General features: G+C 43.9%; 2 protein-coding genes across 3 annotated transcripts in view; one reads left to right on the top strand and one right to left on the bottom strand.

Moving 5' to 3' along the window:
• Window positions 1-52: 52 nt before the first annotated feature.
• Window positions 53-19,076, bottom strand: LOC140639505 (uncharacterized). Its single transcript, XM_072837749.1, has 3 exons — window positions 18,677-19,076; window positions 15,338-15,841; window positions 53-1,041 (listed from the first exon to the last, which is right to left on the bottom strand). Exons 1-3 carry the CDS (start codon window positions 19,074-19,076, stop codon window positions 1,016-1,018), a joined length of 930 nt encoding a protein of 309 aa, XP_072693850.1. The 3' UTR covers window positions 53-1,015.
• Window positions 18,931-21,002, top strand: part of KCNK10 (potassium two pore domain channel subfamily K member 10) — a 130,479-nt gene continuing 128,407 nt past the window's right edge. The window contains exon 1 of one of the 2 annotated variants that reach the window (XM_072839610.1): window positions 18,931-19,400. In XM_072839610.1, coding sequence (XP_072695711.1) covers window positions 19,349-19,400 — 52 coding nt within the window. In that variant the 5' untranslated portion in view covers window positions 18,931-19,348. The remainder of the gene's footprint in view (window positions 19,401-21,002) is intronic. The other variant, XM_072839611.1, reaches the window with a different exon arrangement.

Genomic DNA, 21,002 nt, shown 5'->3' with positions numbered 1-21,002 from the left:
CGTGCTTTTAAGTGTTTCGGTTTATGCTAGGTATGTTTTTCATGTTTTCAGGTATTCTTTTAAGATTTATTTATTTATTCATGAGAGACACTGGGAGAGAGGCAGAGACATAGGCAGAGGGAGAAGCAGGCTCCTTGTGGGGAGCCCGATGTGGGACTCAATCCCAGGACCCTGGGATTACAACCTGAGCTGAAGGCAGATGCTCAACCACTGAACCACCCAGGCGTTTCATCATATTTTCAGGTATTGCTTATGCAGAATATGCATCTATACGCATCTTAGATCACTGTATATTCAGTTCTGAAAAGCTTCTAATGACACTTAGGTAGAAAAATAACCTTATTCCAGAATGAAAGTGCTGAATGCAATCAGCTACCACAAAATGCATCATCATTATTTAATGACATTTTACATTCATGATCTATTTTTTATTTTCAGCTTTTTCATATTGTTTGATTCATTGCTTAAAATTGAATATGAAGATAAGAAAGACAACCTTGTCTAATTTGCTTTGAATTTGTTAGAATAGATCATGATGTCTCATTTGGGGACGTATCTATGATGAAGTTCATAAAAAGATGAAAAATTCTGGTTTGGGTTTAAGTTTTGCAACCTACTAGTTTTTCCTATATTAGTCAAAATAGGCTTGAAATCATGATATACTTGGAAGGGCATTTGCCATTTTTAGCTGTCCAGTATCCTTTTGGTGACAGCACCCAGTATCTTTTTTGGAGGGCTATCCCGATCACAGTTGGTACATATGTGTTGATTCTACCAATGGCTTCAGCAGAGAGCAGTGACTTAGACTTGACCAAATGAGTACCACATTCCTCAGAGCATAGTCCGTGGTTCAAGGATGGCTATGTGACTCATTAGATCCAATGACATGTAATGAGATCAGTTCTGGGACTATGGAGGGAAAGGAAGCCTCTTCCCTGCTGGCCTTGACTTCAGGAGGATGTGAAGTAGAACTGCTGTGACCATCTTGCAACCTTGAGAAAATATTCTGTTGAGATCAGAGCCAGACCAGAAGAAGGAGAGCTAAGAGATAAAGAGAAATGGAATTGAAATACTATTTTGAGTCCCCGGATCAAGCCATGAGTGAAGTCAGTAATATCTGGACTTCTCAGTAAGATGAACCAGTAAATTCCTTTTTTTTTTTTTTTTGAACCAGTAAATTCCTTGTCTGCTTAAGATGGGTTGGATTTTTTTTTTTTTTTACACTTGAGATTGAAAGAGCCTTTGCTGATGCAAATATCTTGCCCAGATGGGGTTTTCAACCTTGCGTGTACTATACAAAGTAAGGTGATGATATAGTCTTAAGCAAAGCCTTCTCTCTGAAAGGAAAACACTGTTTCAAATGATAGTTTTAAAATTTAGGTACTGGGATTTTAATATTCTTATAGGGTTTGCGTATAGAATTAAAAGTTTATTATAGTGGTAATGTTTGGTTAGGGTATATTGGGTAGAGGGAGATGGGAAAAGACAAATGTGTGTCCTGTCTATGGTGATGAAAAATCACTCTGCTTCATGAGACTGGTTCCCAGACACCTGTCCTTAGGCCTGTTCTATCAGAATTCTGGGAGAAGCTTGATGCAAATACACATTTTGGTACTCTATCCCTGGAGACCTGGATCACTACATATGGGATGATGCCTAGAACCCATCTTTTTAAACTCCAAGATTGGGGAACCAACAGGATTTCCCTCACTAATCCTGGGGCACAGATGCCCAGTCTTCTTCCAAGAATTCTGAACCAAACAAGGGAAGACACTGGGCAGAAGAAAGAGACAGGAGAGAGAGAGATGCAGAGAGGCTGTTAGAGAAACATAACTGCTAAAGGATTGAAGATTGCTGGGGTGGAGTTAGTGGAGAGAAGTGAGTACTTATGTTAATATGGTTTTTTATTATTTTATTTTTTAAAAAAGATTTTTATTTTATTCATGATAGACAGAGACAGAGACATAGGCAGAGGGAGAAGCAGGCTCCATGCAGGGAGCCTGACGTGGGACTCGATCCCGGGTCTCCAGGATCACCCCCTGGGCCGAAGGCAGGCGCCAAACCGCTGAGCCACCCAGGGATCCCCTAATATTGTTTTTTAAAATCAGAGTTTTCTATAAATGAAATAAACTGATCCGGAAATGTGAAGGTACTTGTGTATTCTTCCCTTCTTGGATACTTCACTTATAGGGAAGAGAATGAAGAGAGGTCGTTCTAGCTCTCTTTCCTGTGACATTGCTGGATCAAAATATGTCATTGTATTTTGTACACATTGCTCTTTGTATGGAGCCACAAAGAAGACATCAATTCCACTTTTATTTAGCTGTTGATACAATAGATAAGAAAACACTGATTTTTAGTCTTCTCCAGGAATTTTCTAATTCTATCGTCTATTGCCATACACATCATATATACTAAATATAATAAATAATGTAAATATAAAGGGTTTCTTCAAGGATACATGCTGATTTCAAATACAGTTTTTAAAAATATTTTATTTATTTATTTGACAGAGTGTGTGCGCACACGTAGGCAGAGCAACAGGCAGAGGGAGAGGGAGAAGCAGACTCCTCGCTGAGTGGGTGGAGGGCTCAGTGCAGAGCTCCATCCTAGGACCCTGGTATCATGACCTGAGTCAAAGGCAGACGCTTAACCAACTGAACCACCCAGGTGCCCCAAAGAGCTAACCCTTTTCTTACAGCCCTGAGAGTATTACATTATACTTGACTGTTATCACTTACATTTTAGGAAGGAGGGAAACAGAATTTGAACTATGTTTTATCTGAATCCACGTCGTAAAGATCTGTGAATATTTTTTATTTTTATTTTTTTATTTAATTCAATTTGAAAAAAAGTATTTTTTAAATTAAAATAAAGTTAAGTAAAGACAAAGTGGGGTAGAACACACTGTGGGAACTGTCTTTCTGGTGTTGCTTTTTTATATTCTGTCTCAGAATTTAAGCAAAATATGATTCTTTCCAATGTCAAAATAGAAGAGCATTTTTCTCCTAATCAAGCTCAAGTCCTTTGAACAATTGGCTTGAATCTCTCTTTGTGTGTGTGTGTGTGTGTGTGTGTGTGTGTGTGTACATTGCCATTTACTGACCTTCTTGATCAAACTACAATAAGAAGACTTGCACATAACCACAAGATGTGTAAATTTGACTTCCTTATCTGGCACATGAATGTATTTATTATTGTGATAATTGTGGCTACTCTGCATCTGGCAGCACAGTATTTAGCAATCTAAATAGCTATCTTAGTTACCTTACAATGGAAAAAGCATGGATTTGGAATCTCATTTGGATCCTGCTACTAATTAGCTGTTATGTTAGCAAATTGCCAAGCTACTCTGGCCCTCTGTGTCCTCCTCTATTATTAGAGGAGCTGAAATCAGTGATGCATATATAGGCATAAAAGTGAATGGGTCTGGGATTCACTTATAGACATTGACTCCCAGGAGACACAGACAAGGAAATAGTACCTTTATCTTCTGATCAGAACCCCCCAAATAAGAAAACAACTAGAGGAAAATTTATTATTTCCTAATGACACAAGGCAAAATAAACCCTATTGGTCATCCTTGGAGAGTGCTAGGGAATCAACATCTTATTGTGAAAATTGGTACATACAGAGAAAGAGTTGAGCATCTATCCTGTCTCTCCTGTACAGTCTCTACATCAAGGTGGTCAAATAGTTTATGAGGCAAAGTTCTTTTTACAATAGTTCCAGCTAGGGGCGTCTGGATGGCTCAGTCAGTTGAGCGTCTGCCTTCGGCTCAGGTCATGATCCCAGGGTCCTGAGATTGAGCCCTATGTCTGGCTTCTTGCTCATTGAGGAGTCTGCTTCTCCCTCTCCCTATGCCCCTTTCCCCTGTTCATGCTTTCTCTCATGTGTGCTCTCTCTCTCAAATACATAAATAAAATCTTTAACCCCCCCAAATAATAGTTCCAGCTAATAAATGCAAAAAGAGTGGTAGAATTAAGATATCATAATTTTGCAACCTCAAATGGAGATTCTGGGCAATGATCATTAATTAACATAAAACAGTTGGGGGTCAAGCTAACAGGGAAGTTCATAATGGGTAGATCAGGTCAATAACTCCTGAAACCATTGGCTGATCTTTGTGTTGCACAAGAAGACATCCAGGCATTAGTGCCATGCAGTGCCATCCCAAACCCCACCTAGGAAGTATTCTCACCCAAACTATTGAAGCTGAATCTGCTCGAGATCTAATTTCTAGCTTACAGGAAACATGGGAAATACGAGCATATTGAAGACACTCAGGGATGGATTAAAATCCTGGAAGTTCTACCATGCAAATGACCTGAGCTGGTTTCTTCAATGAACAAACTAGAAGGAAAAAGAAAAGGAGAGGGAACTCATAGGTGATGAGAATTAAGATAGGTAGGAACCAAATATAGAATGCACATTTTGTTTGGATCCTGTTTCAAACAGCCAACTGAAGAAAGAAGTTGCATATGAGAAAATCAGGGGAAATTTGAATACTGACTAGATATCTGATATTATCAAGGATATGTTGTTAAGATGAAAAATGGCATTTTCTTATGTTAAATACTTTTCAAGTATTTTTGATGGAAAATATGGTGATTAGGATCTGCCTTGAAATAATCGAGTGCCAGGGTGATGGGCGAAACTAGAAATGAAAAAAAAAAAAGAAACTAGAAATGAAACCAATTGATTATGTGTTGATGGTTATTGAAACTGAGTTTGGGAAACATGAAGGTTCATTATATTATTCTCTCTGCTTTCATGTGTGGTTGAGGATTTCCCTGAATTAAACTTTTTTTTTTTTAATAGGAAAGAGTAATGAACACTGATTAAATCGTATACTTATCATTCATACTGGTTTACAGGTTTTTGGATCTATATTTTTATAAGTTCCATGTGGCTGCCACAACACATTGACACAGCTGGGTGGATTAAAATAATAGAAAAGTATGCTCTCACACTGCTGGAGTTTAGAAGTCTAAAATCCAGCAAGGTTGTGCTCCCTCCATGGGCTCTAGGGGAGAATCCCAATTTTTGCCTCTTCCAGCTTCTAGTGGTGCTAGCATTGCTTGACTTGTAGGTGCATCACTCCAGTTCCTGCTTCCAGGGTCACATTATCTTCTCTTCTTCTTGTAATCTCCCTCTATCTCACTCTTTTTTTAAAAATTTTAAAAATTTATTCATGATAATCACAGAGAGAGAGACAGAGGCAGAGACACAGGCAGAGGGAGAAGCAGGCTCCATGCACCAGGAGCCCGACGTGGGATTCGATCCCGGGTCTCCAGGATCGCGCCCTGGGCCAAAGGCAGGCGCCAAACCGCTGCGCCACCCAGGGATCTCCTCCCTCTGTCTCACTCTTATAAGGATATTTATCATTAGATTTAGGGCCCATTCAGATAGTCTTGGTTGATCCTTAATTAATTAATTATTAAAGTTTTAATTTAAATTCCAGTTAGTGAATGTACAGAGTAATATTAGTTTCATGTGTGCAATATAATGATTCAACAGTTCCGTATAACACCTGGTGTTCATCACAAGAAGTGCCCTCCTCAATCCTCATCACCTATTAAACTCATTTCCCCCACCTACCTCCCTGCAGTAACCATCAGTTTGTTCTCTATAGTTAACAGTATGTTTCTTGTTTTGCCTCTCCCATTCTCTCTCTCTCTATGTCCCCCTTTGTTCATTTGTTTGGTTTCTTAAATTCCATATAAGAGTGAAATCCTATGGTATTTAATTATATCCGCAAACACCCTTTTCCTAAATAAGGTAATATTCACAAATTACTAAGATTAGGACGTGGATATATCTTTTTGGAGGTCACCATTCAACCCCCAACAATGATAGACTTCCATAAGAAGATTTGAGAACTGATACCCAAAAGGAGTTGTTTAGTCTTTCTTAATTTGATATTAAAGAATAGTTGTCAGATGGCACCTGGCTGGCTCACTCAATATAGAGCATGTGACTCTTGATCTCGGGGTTGTAAGTTTGAGCCACACGTTAGGTATAGGTATTACTTTAAAAAATACTGTCAAAGTTATCTCTAATTCCAAAGATGTGAAGTATCACTGATTTCTTCATTTCTACCTTAAATAGAAACTATTTTATTTTTTCATTGATTTCTATACTCTCATCTGCCATATTCTACAGTGGTCTTCTTACTATAGAAATGGATCCCTAAGAGGATAGCCTTTACTGTGGTCTTCTTACTGATCTTGCTGGCTTTCAATCTTATCTCACTTCATTCCATTCTCCGTGAAAAAGCTGGAGTAAAAAAAAAAAAAAAAAAAGAAAAAAGAAAAAGCTGGAGTAATTAAAACAAAAGAAAACAAAAACTTCACAGATTTAATCATTGCTCCTTCCTTGCTCAGTACATGAAATGGTGGTCTATTGCTTCCAGAATAAAATCCAAACTCTGTACCATAGCTTCAAAGCTTGGAGTAATTCAGACCCCAACTCTTTGTTTACAATTATTTGGGGACATTCACTTTCTTGCTAATGACTGTTCACCCCCCTGACCTCCCTTAAACACGCCAAGTCAATCCACCAAATGTAATTCCTAAACTAGGTAATTTTTACCACTGGAATTCTGTTGATAATGGGGTAAATTGTTGTTTCATAAATTCACTTTTTTAAAAAAAAGATTTATTTATTATTTTAGAGAGAGAGAGAGGTAGAGAGCATGAGTGGAGGAGAAGAGGAGAGAGAGAATCCCAAGCAGACTCTGTGCTGAGCACAGAGCCCATGTGGGGCTCCATCTTACCACACTTGGAGCACGACCTGAGCCGAAACTAAGAGACGCTCAGCTGACTGTGCTACCAAGGTGTCCCAAATTGTTGTTTTATAACAGACACAGTAATTTATGTTGAATACAGATACATTAGAAAACATGTAAACAAAATGTAAATGATCTCCTCCCCTCCCTCATCTATGTTTCTAAGAAGATGACATTTTGGGCTATATCCTTTCGGAATCTATGTTTAATTATCATAAGTAAATTACTGTATCAATTGATAACCTGCTTTTTCTATTTAACAATGAATTGGAAATCTATTTTCATGTTATATATATATAGCTTTATCATTATTTTGGCTTTTGATCCATATTTCTGCATCACCTTAAACAAAGACTTGTACCAATTTGCATTCACATCAGCAGTGCATGAACGTGCTTATTTCCCTACATCCTTGGAAATTTTTGTAATCTCTGCCAATCTGAAAGATGAAACACAGCACCCTATTTTTTCAATTTGCATTTCTTGAATGGTAGTGAGGTTGAACTTTTTCGTTTCTGATATTGCTCACCTCTAGTTCTTCATAATTGTGTAATTAAAAGTGTTCGCTTACATTAAAAAAACGAAACAGCAAACTATCTAAGGAAGAGTCATGTAAGCCACTCCGCACTGCTTTGTAGAGATCCTACCACCCTGCCCTGTGTTAGCATTCCATCAATGCTTTGAAACTGTTCATGCTTGTCTATTTGAGTGTATAGTCTGAGTTTTATTGTTTTCATTAGGGAAGTCTTTATTTTCTTCTTGTAAGATATGAGTTATGAAAAACCATTCATAGTATTTCAAGGTACGGTGTCTGATACGGTGCTGTGGATTTTCCAATGTACCGCACGCTTGCGGATTCAGTGATGCCAGAGATTGCAGCAGGACTATGTTTAACTGTCCAAGGTCCTGAAGTCTCACATATTTTTATTCTACAATCTTGTGTATTATTTTGAACTCTGAGTGACTTTCTATTACCTCATACTTCTTTTTGTCCTCTTTCAAGTATGTTTTTCTAAGGTTAGTAAATTTGGGTGTGGATCACTTGACTGAATAGAGAAATTTTACATGTGATAGAGTGCCAAATGTTTTAAGAGCTACCTAAAAAAATCACCAAAACAAATAAATGGGCTTATGGTTCTGATTGTGAAACCAAGTATCTTCAAACATAAACAAACATGACCCAAGCCACAGCTGAATAGAGACCTAATTATGAATGGAGGTTTTAAAGAAAGAGGTGAGTAGACCAGGTCCTCAGGAATATGAATAAATAGTATGGAAAAAACTAAAAAATCAGGAGTGTTATACTTATACTTAAAATTAAAAAGAACCTGTAAGATAAAAGGGAAAGGAGGAAACAACGTTTTGTTTTAATGGAAAATATGGAGAGTCAAGGAACAGGATGTGCCATTTCATGAAAAGGAATGGTGGCACTGGAAAGACATACAGTTTGTACTATTTTTAAAAAATCCAGTTCTTACCAAATACAAAGGTCAGCTGTGATCAGATATGTAGCTCATACACCATCTGTGATGGGAGGAGGAAAGTCAAACTAGACCAAGGAAGGAAGTGTCAGCATTTATTGAATGAGTGAGCACTCTATGTGGCTTTATAAAAATAGGCCCAGTACAAAGGGAAAAATAAATGAGAAAAGATAGTTCCTTTCTTCCTTAAAGAGATAGGGCAGACTCAGAAAGACAGGACTCAGAATCTGAGACTTTAACTCTTTCATTGAACAACAGCTCAGAAAGGCTAAGTGACTTGCTCAAGGTCACACAGCTTATAAATGACAGAGCTGGGAGTAGGAATTAGGAGTTCCAATCTCTATCATGGTGGTTTTTCCACTCTGACAGCTGTCAAAAGTGTAACATTCATATGAATGAGCATGCACTAATGTTAGATGCAGAAATAGGTAATAAAACGGAAGGATGATAGAGTTAATGGTATGGAAAGGAACTTTGTGTGAATTGGGGGAGACATGTCTGGTTTGATAAAAGTTTTAAGGAGGGCAATGAAGAAGACAGATGTGATGATAGATCCAAAGTTACTGAGGAGAGCCCCATAAACCATATGCAGGCATATGGGTCCAATCAGAGCAAAGGCTGGAGGAATGTGTTCAGGAAATAAAGGACAAGAGAGTCATCAGTGCTCAATTAGCTAGAATGCATCTGAAGTAAGGAGTTTCAGACAATTGAAATTTCTGATTATGTATCTTTGGTTTTCCCCCCCACAAGCTACAACCTCTTCCATGGTTGAAAATGTCTCTCAAACACATTCCATTTTCTGAAGACTTGAGGCCTGTCAGGATATCTGTGTTCCTGTCCTGACTCTGTCATGGACCAGCTGTTTGCCCTTGGGAAAATCATCTTACCTCTCAGGACTTCACTGCTGAATCTGTAAAAACAAAGGGCTCCAGTGCTAGGAGGTTTCCACTTTGCATGAAAGAATCATCTGGGTCCCTTGTTAAAGAAGTAAATCCCCAGACAACCATCTTAGATCCATTGAAACAGGACTTCCAGAAGCACTTGGACCATGGAAGCACCAGGAAAGTTTGGAAAGCTCTCACTACATGATCTCTGAAGTTGCTGCTACTAATGATTATACTCTATGATTCAGCTTTCTCACTGGAGTAAGCTCAGAATTTCTAAAGTAACTACATCTCTGTTTGATGGACTGGAGATCACTACCAATATAAACAGTGTAAGGATCTGTAGCTATGCATGAAGAAAGGGCAGAAAAATGGATAAATACACTAACCTCCAGTTACCTCTTTTGAATATAAAATTTAATAAATGAGGTCTCTGATGTTAGCTTTTAAAATTCTATTTGCCAGAAAAAATACTCTATATCCAATGTGCCTGCATTACAAATAAAAGTCTCAGCATCAAAGACAGAATATAGTAGGTGACGCTATCTCCTAAGGATTAAGTAGAAGAAAGTAAACCATCTCTGTGAATTTCACATCCTCTCAGTAGCTTTTCTAATATAATAAGTTTCCTAGCTGGTCAGAGTTAGAAGGTGATACTTTAGAATTCAGTAATATTTAATATTAATATTTTAGAATTAAATTTATTGTTTCCATCATTCATGACTCAAAAGCAATGGATATATCACTACAAAATTAAGTTAAGCTAAATGTTATGGATTTCATAAAAGAACACAGCTAGAATGTTGCAGAGCTATGATAGTTTGATCTTCTATTACTGAGAAAAATAATGAAAACAAGAGAAACTGAACACGTCCAGAAATGACAAACATAATAATAAGATAATAAATAATAATGATAGACTGCTTTAAAATTAATTTGGGGGCCCCTGGGTGGCTCAGTTGGTTAAGCATCCAACTCTTGATTTCAGTTCAGATCATGATCTCAGGGTTGTGAGATTGAGCTCCAAGTCGGGTTCCACACTCTGCCCCTCCCCTTGCTTGTGCTCACTCTTACTCTCTCATGAATAAATAAATAAATAAATAAATAAATAAATAAATAAATAAATTAAAAAATTAAGTTGAATTAATGTATGGTATAAAGTACTAAATATTTGTTTTACAAAAATTGACCTTGAATAATTGGAACCCACCATGTACTCCTCCTGCTCAATGTATCCCATCTATATATTTTATATAAGGGGCCAGAGCATGCAGTTATGAAGTTTCTGCATTGCATCAAGCTGAAGGAATGAACAGGGACTAAAGGCCAAGCCAAGTTTTGGACACACTCCTATGTTTTCTTGTATCAGTATGTCCTCCTTCACCCCACCCTCCAGCCCCAGGGGGTATCTTCTGGTTTGAACAAAGGCAGTGTCTACAAATCAAGCCGTGCCATGGTGCTTTTTCCACTGGAGGGAGTGCCATTCTCTAATTGCCATATTGACTGGCAGGAACTTTGCTTATATTATCATATAGGATAGCAGTGGCCATTTAGACTTGCAGTGACCTTGTTTATATCCTAGCAAATACAGGATTTGACCCTTCTAAGATGTTGCTGAGGGCAGATTTAATTCGGTGAGTTCTGATGAGCCAAGGTTTTAGTACGGTGCAATGAATGATGGGGTAATAATTGATGATGGCTTTCTAAAAATGTTGGATTCTTTCTAACTGAAGGTTATGGTCACAACTTTTGGAATCCAAGGATATGGCTCTTTAGAGACTCTTCGTGAAAAAATAATTCCCCATATTTGGAAAGAAATGAAAAAGCATTATCTTCCATAAAAGATACAATAATACTCCTAGAAATTACAGTTGTCAGCTTAACTTTGATTCCTGATGGAAAGAATGGTTCATATCAGTAATTATTTTTCAGGTCAGAATAGATCCATATTTCAATATGTATCAGTAACATTATATGACTATTTTAAAAATGCAATATCAGACTCTAAATATAGAAGTATTACATAAACTGGACGGAGGTCCTCTTTCTATAATCAGCATTATTAATCGACCACTGAAAGAGTAGAGCAGACCTAGCAACATAATGTGGTTGTGCAGAAGTGAGTAAGACCTGGAAAAGTCAAAGTAATTCCAACAAGACTGCTTATCTGACTACTGTAAGATGACTGCACATTTGGTTTGGTGTGACTTTAGGAACAATTATAAAGGCTTTCCCACTGCCTTTCCTGCTCACCTCTTCCCCAGTACTTCTTTTATTTGTTTGATGATGCCTGATGGTCTAAGATTAATATTCACTTTGACAGGGGGGAAGAATATAAGGAATTTCAGAAGGTGGGGAGATGCCAATGCAATGGGAAAAGGATACAGATGGTTTAGGCTGCAATTTCCAGTGAAACTGACTACTCCAGAGATCAAGATAATTTTATGTAATTTGCTCTGGGTAAGAAATGGTAATTTGATCTAGAGATGAGTGAGGGCCTGGTGTGATTTCTTTCTTTCTTTCTTTCTTTCTTTCTTTCTTTCTTTCTTTCTTTCTTTCTTTCTTTCTTTCTTTCTCTTTCTTTCCTCTTTTTTTTTTTTTAGGATTTTATTTATTCATTTGAAAAAGAGAGAGACTGAGCAAGTGTGAGAGGGTGAGAGAGCATGAGCAGAGGGAAAGGGAGAAGGAGAAGCAAGCAGACTCCCCACTGAGCAGGGAGCTTGACATTGGGCTCAATTCCAGGACCCTAGAATTCATGACCTGAGCTGAAGGCAGTCCCTTAACCAACTAAGCCACCCAGGTGCCCCTCCTGGTTTGATTTCTACTTTCATTCCTAACTAGCCATGTTTACTTAGACAAACCATTGGCCTTTCCAAGCTCCAATTTCCCCCTTAACAAATATTTAGGTGCCTAGATTATGTCAGGCATTGTTTTAAATGAAATCATGATGATAAGTGTGCCCATCTGCTACGATTGCTATGAGGAATAAGTGACGTATTCTTAAAACATGCTTGCTATGTGCTTGGCAGAGTAAGAAAAATCTGATGGCTTAAGTAATAAGAATGATCCCTTAAATCTGCAAATGCCTGCACAGTTTACAAAGCACTTTCACATCTATTGTCTCCTTAAGCAACTCTGGAGTTACAACTAGCCAGATATTTAGTACCCCATTTTGTAGATGGAAGAAACTGAGTAAAGGTTGGCACAATTCTCCTGCTTGGTTGCACTTTCTACTCAGGAGGATGACTGGCTAAAATATGCATAAGTTGGTCAAATATTTTGTACTTCTTGCTTATCTTTATTTTATAGATGGAGAAGATCAGTAAGGTTTGGAGAGATTTTGACCTTATCTTTTGGAAATTTGTAGTAAAAAAGGTGCTTTGAAGTGAGGGCACCTGGCTGGCTGGTAGAGCATGTGACTCTTGATCTTGGGGTTGTGAGTTTGAGCTCCACGTTGGGTGTACAGATTACTTAAAAATAAAATCTTTAAAATTAAAAAAGAGATGCTTTTAAGAAAAGTATGAGTTGGCCAAATTCGTGTATATATTGGTAAAGGGGTACAAAAAGTTACCTGATATGAAGAAGGTGTTGGACAATTTAATCTCTAATAGGTAAGGGTATTGTTGTTCTTCATCTTCATATAAATATTGAATATTTTTTTAAAAATTTTATTTATTTATTCACAAGAGACACAGACAGAGGGAGGCAGAGACATAGAGGGAGAAGCAGACTCCACACAGGAAGCCCAACGGGGGACTCGATCCTGGGACTCCAGGATCATACCCTGAGCCAAAGGCAGACGCTCAACGGCTGAGCCACCCAGGCGTCCCAGTATTGAATAATTTAAGGAAGGAAAAGATTTAGACCAGAAGTGAGAAAAACTCTGGCCTAAGCTAAGTATCTTAAATTTTGAAAAAGCCCATCAATACAGAGTTTGCAATCTCTTTCACTAGATCTATTTAGTATTCTTTTTTTGTATTTAGTATCTTTTCTTTAAAAAAAAAATCTTTAAATTCATTTTAGTTAACATGTATTGTTTTATTAGTTCCAGGGGTAGAATTTAGTGGTTTCTCATTTGCATATAGCAGTACCCGGTGCCCATTACATCAAGTGCCCTCCTTAATGCCCATCACCCAACAACTCCTCCCCACCTCCCCTCCAGCAACTCTCAGTTTGTTTCCTAGAGTTGAGAGTCTCTTGTATTTAGTATTCCTGAATGGTCATATAAATTGGAATCCTATTCAGAGGTGGAAAATTGAACCAGGAAGTATCTTGAGCTGACTTCTTCCAAATCTCGTTCTATGATTCAGCAAACATCTAGATGATTTAATGGTAGGAAAGTTCTGACACTACATTTGTTCTAACCATTTTCGACCAAACAAATATTTGCTTGACGGAAGCAAAAATGAAATGAATCTATTTCAAACATTCCCATTGGATGCGGAGACTATGTCCCACCCCATACTGAGCAAAACCTTTTCTATTGGCCAGATTGTCCCAAGCCTTTCATTGGTTGCTTGAGAGAAGCATCTGTCAATATGCTGAGACAGTAGATCCCCCTTGCAAAGAGATTTTCAACTCTTTTCAAGCTGAAAGACTTTGGGAAAAAGACTCACCCATAAATAAGTAGGTTATTGAAAACAGGCATGACTTCTACGTGCCTTAAAAGTTTGGTTCACGTTAAAACCTTCCTAGAATGACATGAAAATCTGAGCTCATTCATAATGGTGTGTACCTTACTGAATTCTTCTCCTAAAATTTAGTAAAATAATTTATGTGCTTCTCCAATCGGTGTACATATGTAAAAACACTCATTTATCCCTGAAACATGGCCTTTTGGGGGACAAGAAACAAAGAAATGTTCTTTGACTAAGGCTAGGACTAAGTCTGGGGAGAAACTTGAGTGAGCAGGGATACAACTGCCTTCTGTGCCATGGATATTGTCATTGATGCTGAATTTATAGAAGGTATTGAGTTCTTTTAATGATCTGCTGTGGTCAGGAATCAATAGAATACACTAGAATAAAATGCACTAGATAGAAATAACAAACAAATGCAATCTCTGACCGCATTTTGGTTATTACCAAACAGCACTAACTTTTCTGTGTGATTGAAAATTTTAAAAGTAAAAAAGTTCAAGGGGAAAAACAAAAATAATTCAGCTCCATCTCTTAAAAAAAAAGAGTTACCTGGGATTATGTTCTGGTGGTAACTGAGAGTGAGGGAATCACCTTAAAATGTGTTTCATAAGAAGCAACATTACAGCTTTGTATATATTTGGTAAAATGTTGGGCACGGTGCCTTACGGAAGCATAAATAATATTTTCTTAAGGACTAAAATGTAACAGAGAAACTTACAAGGGAAGAGGAATGCAGCTCCTCATTAGGAAGCACCCTCATCAGCCTGATGACGCTTTAAGTACAACTTCTTTGGAGTTCATAATACGTGGTCTTCATTCATCCGCAGAGGTTTGAGTCACCAAAATAAATCTTCAGGGTTCAGTTCACGGAGTTTGCTATTGAGCAGTAAGACATAGAACACCCTCTGCCCTTTAGCTACTGATGTGTCTCCAGCTTTTCCAAGCCCAAAGCAGAACCCGAGATTAGAGCAACATATACTTAAGGGTGTGTTTTGCAGATGCTGGTTGGGACATGAAGCCAAATGGAGGAGTGATTAAATGCGGAGAACAAAGTGGGAACTTCACTGGGGAAAACATTTCTGGGGAGGAGAAATTTTAAGTTAACTTGAATGCATAAGCTTGTCGGTCCTACCACAGAGTGGGCGCGTAAGGGGTGTGTGTGTGTGTGTGTGTGTGTGTGTGAGTGTGTGATATCTGCACAAAAGGACACGGAAACCTCTTTGCAGGTCTTTGGAAGAAAAAGACCCGGAGGTGTCCTGCGCGCAGGGGGGGGGGGGGGGGCAGGGGTAATTGGAGAACATCTCAGAAGGTGGGGATTTCTTCTGGCTTTAGGGAGAAATGATGAGAGCAAAGGGAAACGTTCAAAGCAGGTTAATGAATTCATTCTGGTATCCGCGAATTCAGAGTTGAGGCTCCCCCTGCTCCGTCCTCCCGCTTCTGTTTGCCCAACCAGCTCTAAGCAGGGCTCCCCAAGCTGCTTCATCACTCCCCGCTACCCTCCGTCCAGGACCTCCCCGGCCTCCCGCCCGACTCCGCGCTCACCTCTCCGCGGGCTCAGTGGTTCGGTGCCAGCCCCCGCCCCGCGCGCCCCTGGAGAGACCGGCTCCCCGCGCCCGGGGCCCCCCTCGCCTCTCGCGCTCATCCCGGACTGCGGCGCGGGGAGGGCGCTGGGGAGCCGCCAACTCGCCGCAAACTTCCTCCCGGGAGGAGCCTGGGGCTCGCCGGCTTCCCCGAGCGCTCCCGCGCGGGGCCACCGGGCGATCGCAGAGACCCGGGCCCCCGCCGCACGCTGGCCCGCCGAGGCCCTGCGCCCTGTGCCCCCGAGCGCGCCCGGGGCTGCTGGCGGGGCTCGGCCGGTGCGGGCGGACTCGGCGCCACGACGCTTTGTCTTCCTGCCGCAGGAGCCCGGGGCGCCCCCTCTCCCCGGACTGACCCGCCCGCGGCGATAGCCATGGAAGTTGCGGCGGCACAGACGCTCCGGGAACCGCTCGGCGCGGCTTCGGGCTTGGATGTTGCGTCTCGACGCGGTCCGCTTCGTTCCTCCTCCTTGGGGTAAGTGGACTCGAGTGCGTAATAGCGAAGGGGAGGCATGACGGCGGTCACACAAAGGGCTAATGTGCTACGTTGTTTTTCTTGGGGTGGTTGGGGTGCGGGGGTGGCTGTCCCTTGACACCTCTCCCCCCCCCGCACCCCCAAACCCCGCAGTGCATTCCACATACGCAGTTTAGGAGTTGGACTTGATTTCAGGCACATTAGGGGACGGGGGGCTGGGATTACTTACTTACTTAATTTTTGGTGGCTTCCAACCCCACTTGTGCTGTCCCGAGGCTGGGCAGGGAGTAAGGAAGTGGGGGAAAGAGAGAGCCCCAGGGGGTGAGGGTGGGGGATGGGGCGAGTGATTTAGCAGAGAGATCCTAAGGGCCTATGACTAGGGCAAGTCCTAAACTACCTATATCAGGTGCTCTGGACCCCTGATCCCCCTTCCTCACCCTGGTAGGTCCCTCCTCAGCCTCCCTAAGCCCCCAAATAACCATCCTGCTGATGCTTTTCTGGGGAAAGGTTCTCAATAGGGCCCAATATAACTTCTGAGGAAAACTTCCTATCTTGTCTCACAAGACCTGCTTGATACATGTTTGTTGATTGACTGAATGATGCACCCTAAGGCTACATTTCATGCCATGGGAATTTGCCTTTGATAGTGACCTAATTCCCTGGTGGAGGCCTCAGGGCACCAGGGTAGTCCAATTTATTTTGCAAAGCAGGAAGGGCTGGCGTCCAGGCTAATATAGTATATACATCTTTATGACCCCAAAGAACCCATCTGACAGCTTCAGGGGCAGGTTAATGGGTTCAGGGACCAGATGAGCTCCCTTGGGTTTGACTCTCTGTGTTGTGACCTTGGGTGTGTTCCTTTACCTGTCTGAGCCTTGATCTTTCCATCTGTAAAATGAGACCACTTACAGCCTCTTCAGCATGACACAGGGAAGATAAATGGAGAGAAGGATGAGGCTGTGAGGGGCCATTTGATACATGTCAGTCTTGCTCTCCTATCCCGGAGGCTTCGGGAGAGAGGCTATCTTTCTCAGGGAGCACTTCTCTCTGACTCAGATGCAGGTAAAAACATTGCATTGCAGTGACTGGGCTGGAACCCTCCTGCCTGTGAGTGGGGGCAGAGTGTTGAGGAGAGGGCAGAGTGAAGCTTTGAAGCCTATCTCAGGAGCTTTAGGAGCAGCTCCCTTTGGGTTTTGGGGCAGAATTTGCACACATATTAGTGTCTCTGGGGACATGGCTGGAGAAGCAGAAATTCCTTGTTTGTCTCATTTCCATGTGTCATCCATCCTCTCAGCCTTTTAGTAGAGGGAAACAAAGTGTGGAAATGGAGTCCCAGGGAGGGTGGCGGTCAAGTGCCTTGGGAACCTGTGTCTCCCCAAAGGGCCGAGGAGTCCAAGTAGTGCCAGCAGATTGGTACCAGGTGTGCCTGAATGGGGTCTGCAGAGAACTCAGGGTTCTAGTCCCATCAGTCTGTAGGGTCAGTGACAAAGCACTTACCAACCCTTTCCACAGATGACAGTGGACCTCTGTGGGTCTTGCCCTGGGACTCAGAAACCTGGATGTGACAATGGGGGGAGGATGATGAGAAAGATGCTGCTGTAACAGGGCTCCCAGAAGACTCAAGGTGCCCTAGAGTGGCATGCATCCAGAGAACAACTGCCAGTGTAGGGCGTTAGGACCACAGAGGGCAGGCTTGGTGATGAACCAGGTAGTCACTTCCTCCTTCCTAAGTAAGGCAATGACAAATCTAGCCGGACCTCCTGGGCGCTAGACATAAGACTCATGAAAGCAAGGTCTATATCTGTGTGGTTCTTTGCCCTATCAGCAGCACCTGGCACAGCAATGGCACTTAGAAGGGGTTCAAGAAATCCGTCGAGTGGACAGTGACTGGACAGTAATTTAAACTACTTTCTGTCCAACACTGCCTCATGCAGCTTATGCCTTCCTTTAGCAAGTATTTCTTGAACATCTACTATGTGCAAGTCTCCGTTGCTAGGAGCCCGAGTAATTTGTAAGCATCATGCATATCAGTACTTCGAGGGGCCCATTCAAGGGCATCTCAGCACCCCCTGGCTCTTCTGGAGGTCGAGGCCTCAGTGGGGGTAGGGGAAATGCGCCAGGTTCAGCGTCTCCCCGGGAACAGGTGCGGGGTCCCTTCGCACTGGCGCCTGCTGGGCCCCCGGGCTGCCGGGCTCCCGGGGCCGCTGGGTCTTGGCAACTCCTCTTCCCTCTGGGGCCGCGGCGTCTCTCCGCAGCGGCCTCCCCCACCGCGCGGCGGGTAGCCGGGGAAGGGACCGGGCTGCGCCTGGGGAGCCAGCTTCCCGGGGCGGGGAGAGCTCAGCCGACGCCGAGCGGCCCAGAACAAAAGGCTCATGGCTGGCACCGGCCTCCTCCGGGTGCGCTGGGGACGCGGGTTCGGGGCGCGGGCTGGAGTGGGAATATGAAGTGAGGGAAGAAGGGGGTGCGCGTGTGCGCCCAGGGTGGGCGCGGCGACCGGCGGGCAGCTCCGAGGCCGGGGTCTGCGGCGGGGCCGCGGCGGCCCTTCCTCCGCCTCCCGCAGCGCCTTCCAGGCAGCCAAGCGTGTCTCCGGCTGCAACTCCACCGAGCGCGCCGCGGCCGCCTCCACGCGCGCCTCCACGCCCGCCGGCCGGCCGAGCCAGTAAGTAGCGCGGCGCCCGGCTCCCGGCGCCCGGCTCCCGGCTCCCGGCGCCCGGCTCCCCGCCCCGGCTTCCGGCCGCCGCGCCCCGCCCTCCGCCGCCCCCCGCCGCCGCCCCGCGGGCCAGTCCGCCGCCCCGCGCCCCGCGCCCCGCGCCCCGCGCGCCTCCGGGCCCCGCGCCCCCGCGCCCCGCGCGCTCTCCCGCCGTGGCCCCGCGTCTGCGGCGCGCCGCGGGGAGGGTCGCCCCGGCCGCGCGCTCCCCGGGTGCCGCGCCACCCCGACGTCCAATGGCTTTCGGGGGGTGGGGAGTGGGGGGCGTCGCCCGGGGCCGAGGAGCCGCGGCCGGGGTGGGGCGTGTGCGCTGTGCGCGGCCGAGCGCGGCTGACGTGCCCGCCGGAGCGCGCGCCCGGGCAGTGTGTGTGCGGGAGTGTGTGCGCACACGCCTTCGGGGGCTGGGGTGACACCGCAGTGGGTTCTCCCTCGCGCCGGCCCTCCGGCTGCTCGGCCCCCCCCGCCGCCGCCGCGTTCGGGGAGCAGCTTGGCGCTTCGATCCTCCCGAGCTTCGCTCTGCATCCGCCCCTCGCCAGTCTTACTTTTCCTTGCACCCGGGGAGGGGGCCCGCAGCTGACCACCCCCCGCCGGCGCCGACCCCTGAGCCGTTTCCAGTCCCTCCTTAGCCAGTCCTCCCCACTCATCCTCCTCTGGGGTGCCTCCGCGAGCCGGTCCAAGGCTCCCCCATCCTTGGAAATTGTTTTGTTGGACTGCTGGACCGAGGCGTGTAAAGCTCGAGGACTTTATTATTCTTTTGATTCTTTCTATTTCCTCCCCTTCTGGGCAACGGAGCAATGAAATTTCCAATCGAGACTCCAAGAAAACAGGTGAACTGGGATCCTAAAGGTTGGTATTTCCTACTTTTGGCGGCCCTCGCCCTGCCTCCATCCCCTGCGTGCGCGCGCCTCCGTGAGTGGAAGGAGGCACTCTGGCTCCCGGCAGCGTGTGTCCTGAGGCTGGAAAATGCGCCCGGGAACCGCAGCGCGGGTGGGAGGAGGGCGGAGGCAGCGTGGGTTCCTAACCCAGATAGTGCCTGTCATTACCACATAATCATTGTCCCTCCTGGATTGTTTCAAAACCTATTTAAAGATACACCAAGCCGGCTGTTTGGCTTGAAATCACACCAAGTGTCGGTATTTGCTTTTGACTTCATGCGTGCGAGTGTGTGCGTGTGTGTATGTGTGTGTGTGTGTGTGTGTGCGTGTGTGTGTCCTTTGTTTCTGGTGATCTTTGTCTCTCTGGCAGATGGGTGGGGTGCCTCCCCCTGGACCTGGAGCTGCGCCGCCTGCCCAGGGTGTCCTCAGTGGGGAAGGTTTCCTGGCAGCAAGTGGAGAGCTCGGATCTGCAGCCACGGTCCCTGGAGGGGGCCCTTCTTGGAGGGCATGTGGGATAATGGAGCCCACGGGGCCTTGGGAGTCTTCCCTCAGTCTTATTACCAAAGCAGGCAGCTAGTTTGGCTCAGATCGGAGTAGAAGTGGGGGGGAGGGAGGGGCTTGCGAGAAGGGTGGGGTTGGCAGGGGCTGGGGAGGGGGCGCGCAGTGTGTCCGCCTGAGCCGTGCTGTGGTTCGCAAGCTCTTATCAATGTTGGACAGTGTCCCCTTGGCGCAAGAGACAGAGCGGCTGAGGCGGATTTGTTGGAGCCGAGCTCCACCACCGTCTCCGTAATTAGCATACAGATGTTACGGTCCCTCCTGAGTGACTGGTACAGGAGCTGAACAAGTTGAAACCAAGTGTCCAGTTTTGACAAGAATGCGCTTTATCCTTGCTCTCAGCTCCTCATAAGCTGGGTCGGTCTAGGCAATACCTCTGTGTGGTATTGGGTTGAAATTTGTTTGATGTATGCTTAATGTGTGTGTGTGTGTGTGTGTGTGTGTGTGTTTTTACGAGTGCATTTATCCTTTTCTCCAGACCAGAAAAGATGAAACCCACTTATTTGTTGAGTAAATGTCTTATAAACTGGCTATTACATAGCATGAGTGAAGATGCGTGTTGTTACACTTTACTACAGCCCAAACCCAATCCAGTTTTGTCTGTTCATCTCTGGAAAGTGTGCCTTAATATTTTATCTTATTTTACTTTATTTTATTTTTTATTTGATCCTTATAAAAACATATTTATTGAATACCTACTACTTACCAAATGCTATCCCTGGAGATAGAGTCAGAACAGTATAGACAAAGCCTTCTTGGAGTTTTGTTTTTTATTTATTTATTTATTTATTTATTTATTTATTTATTTATTTATTTATTTATTTATTTATTTTTTCAGGCGCGGGGTCCACTTCTTGGAGTTTATAGTGAGGGAAACAGACCTAAATCAGTCAATGCACGGAAGAGTGCATAATTACATGTTTATGTACATTTCCCAAAAGAAAGCATCAGGGTTTTAAGAAAGTGATAGAAGAGATTGACAAGGATCAGTGAAGGTGGGTCGTCAGGGAAGGTAGTC

The sequence above is a fragment of the Canis lupus genome, chromosome 9 (genome assembly GCF_048164855.1).
Source record: "Canis lupus baileyi chromosome 9, mCanLup2.hap1, whole genome shotgun sequence".
Taxonomy (NCBI): Eukaryota; Metazoa; Chordata; class Mammalia; order Carnivora; family Canidae; genus Canis; species Canis lupus.
Note: the sequence above shows the minus strand (reverse complement) of the source record. Positions and strands in the feature narration are given on the sequence as shown.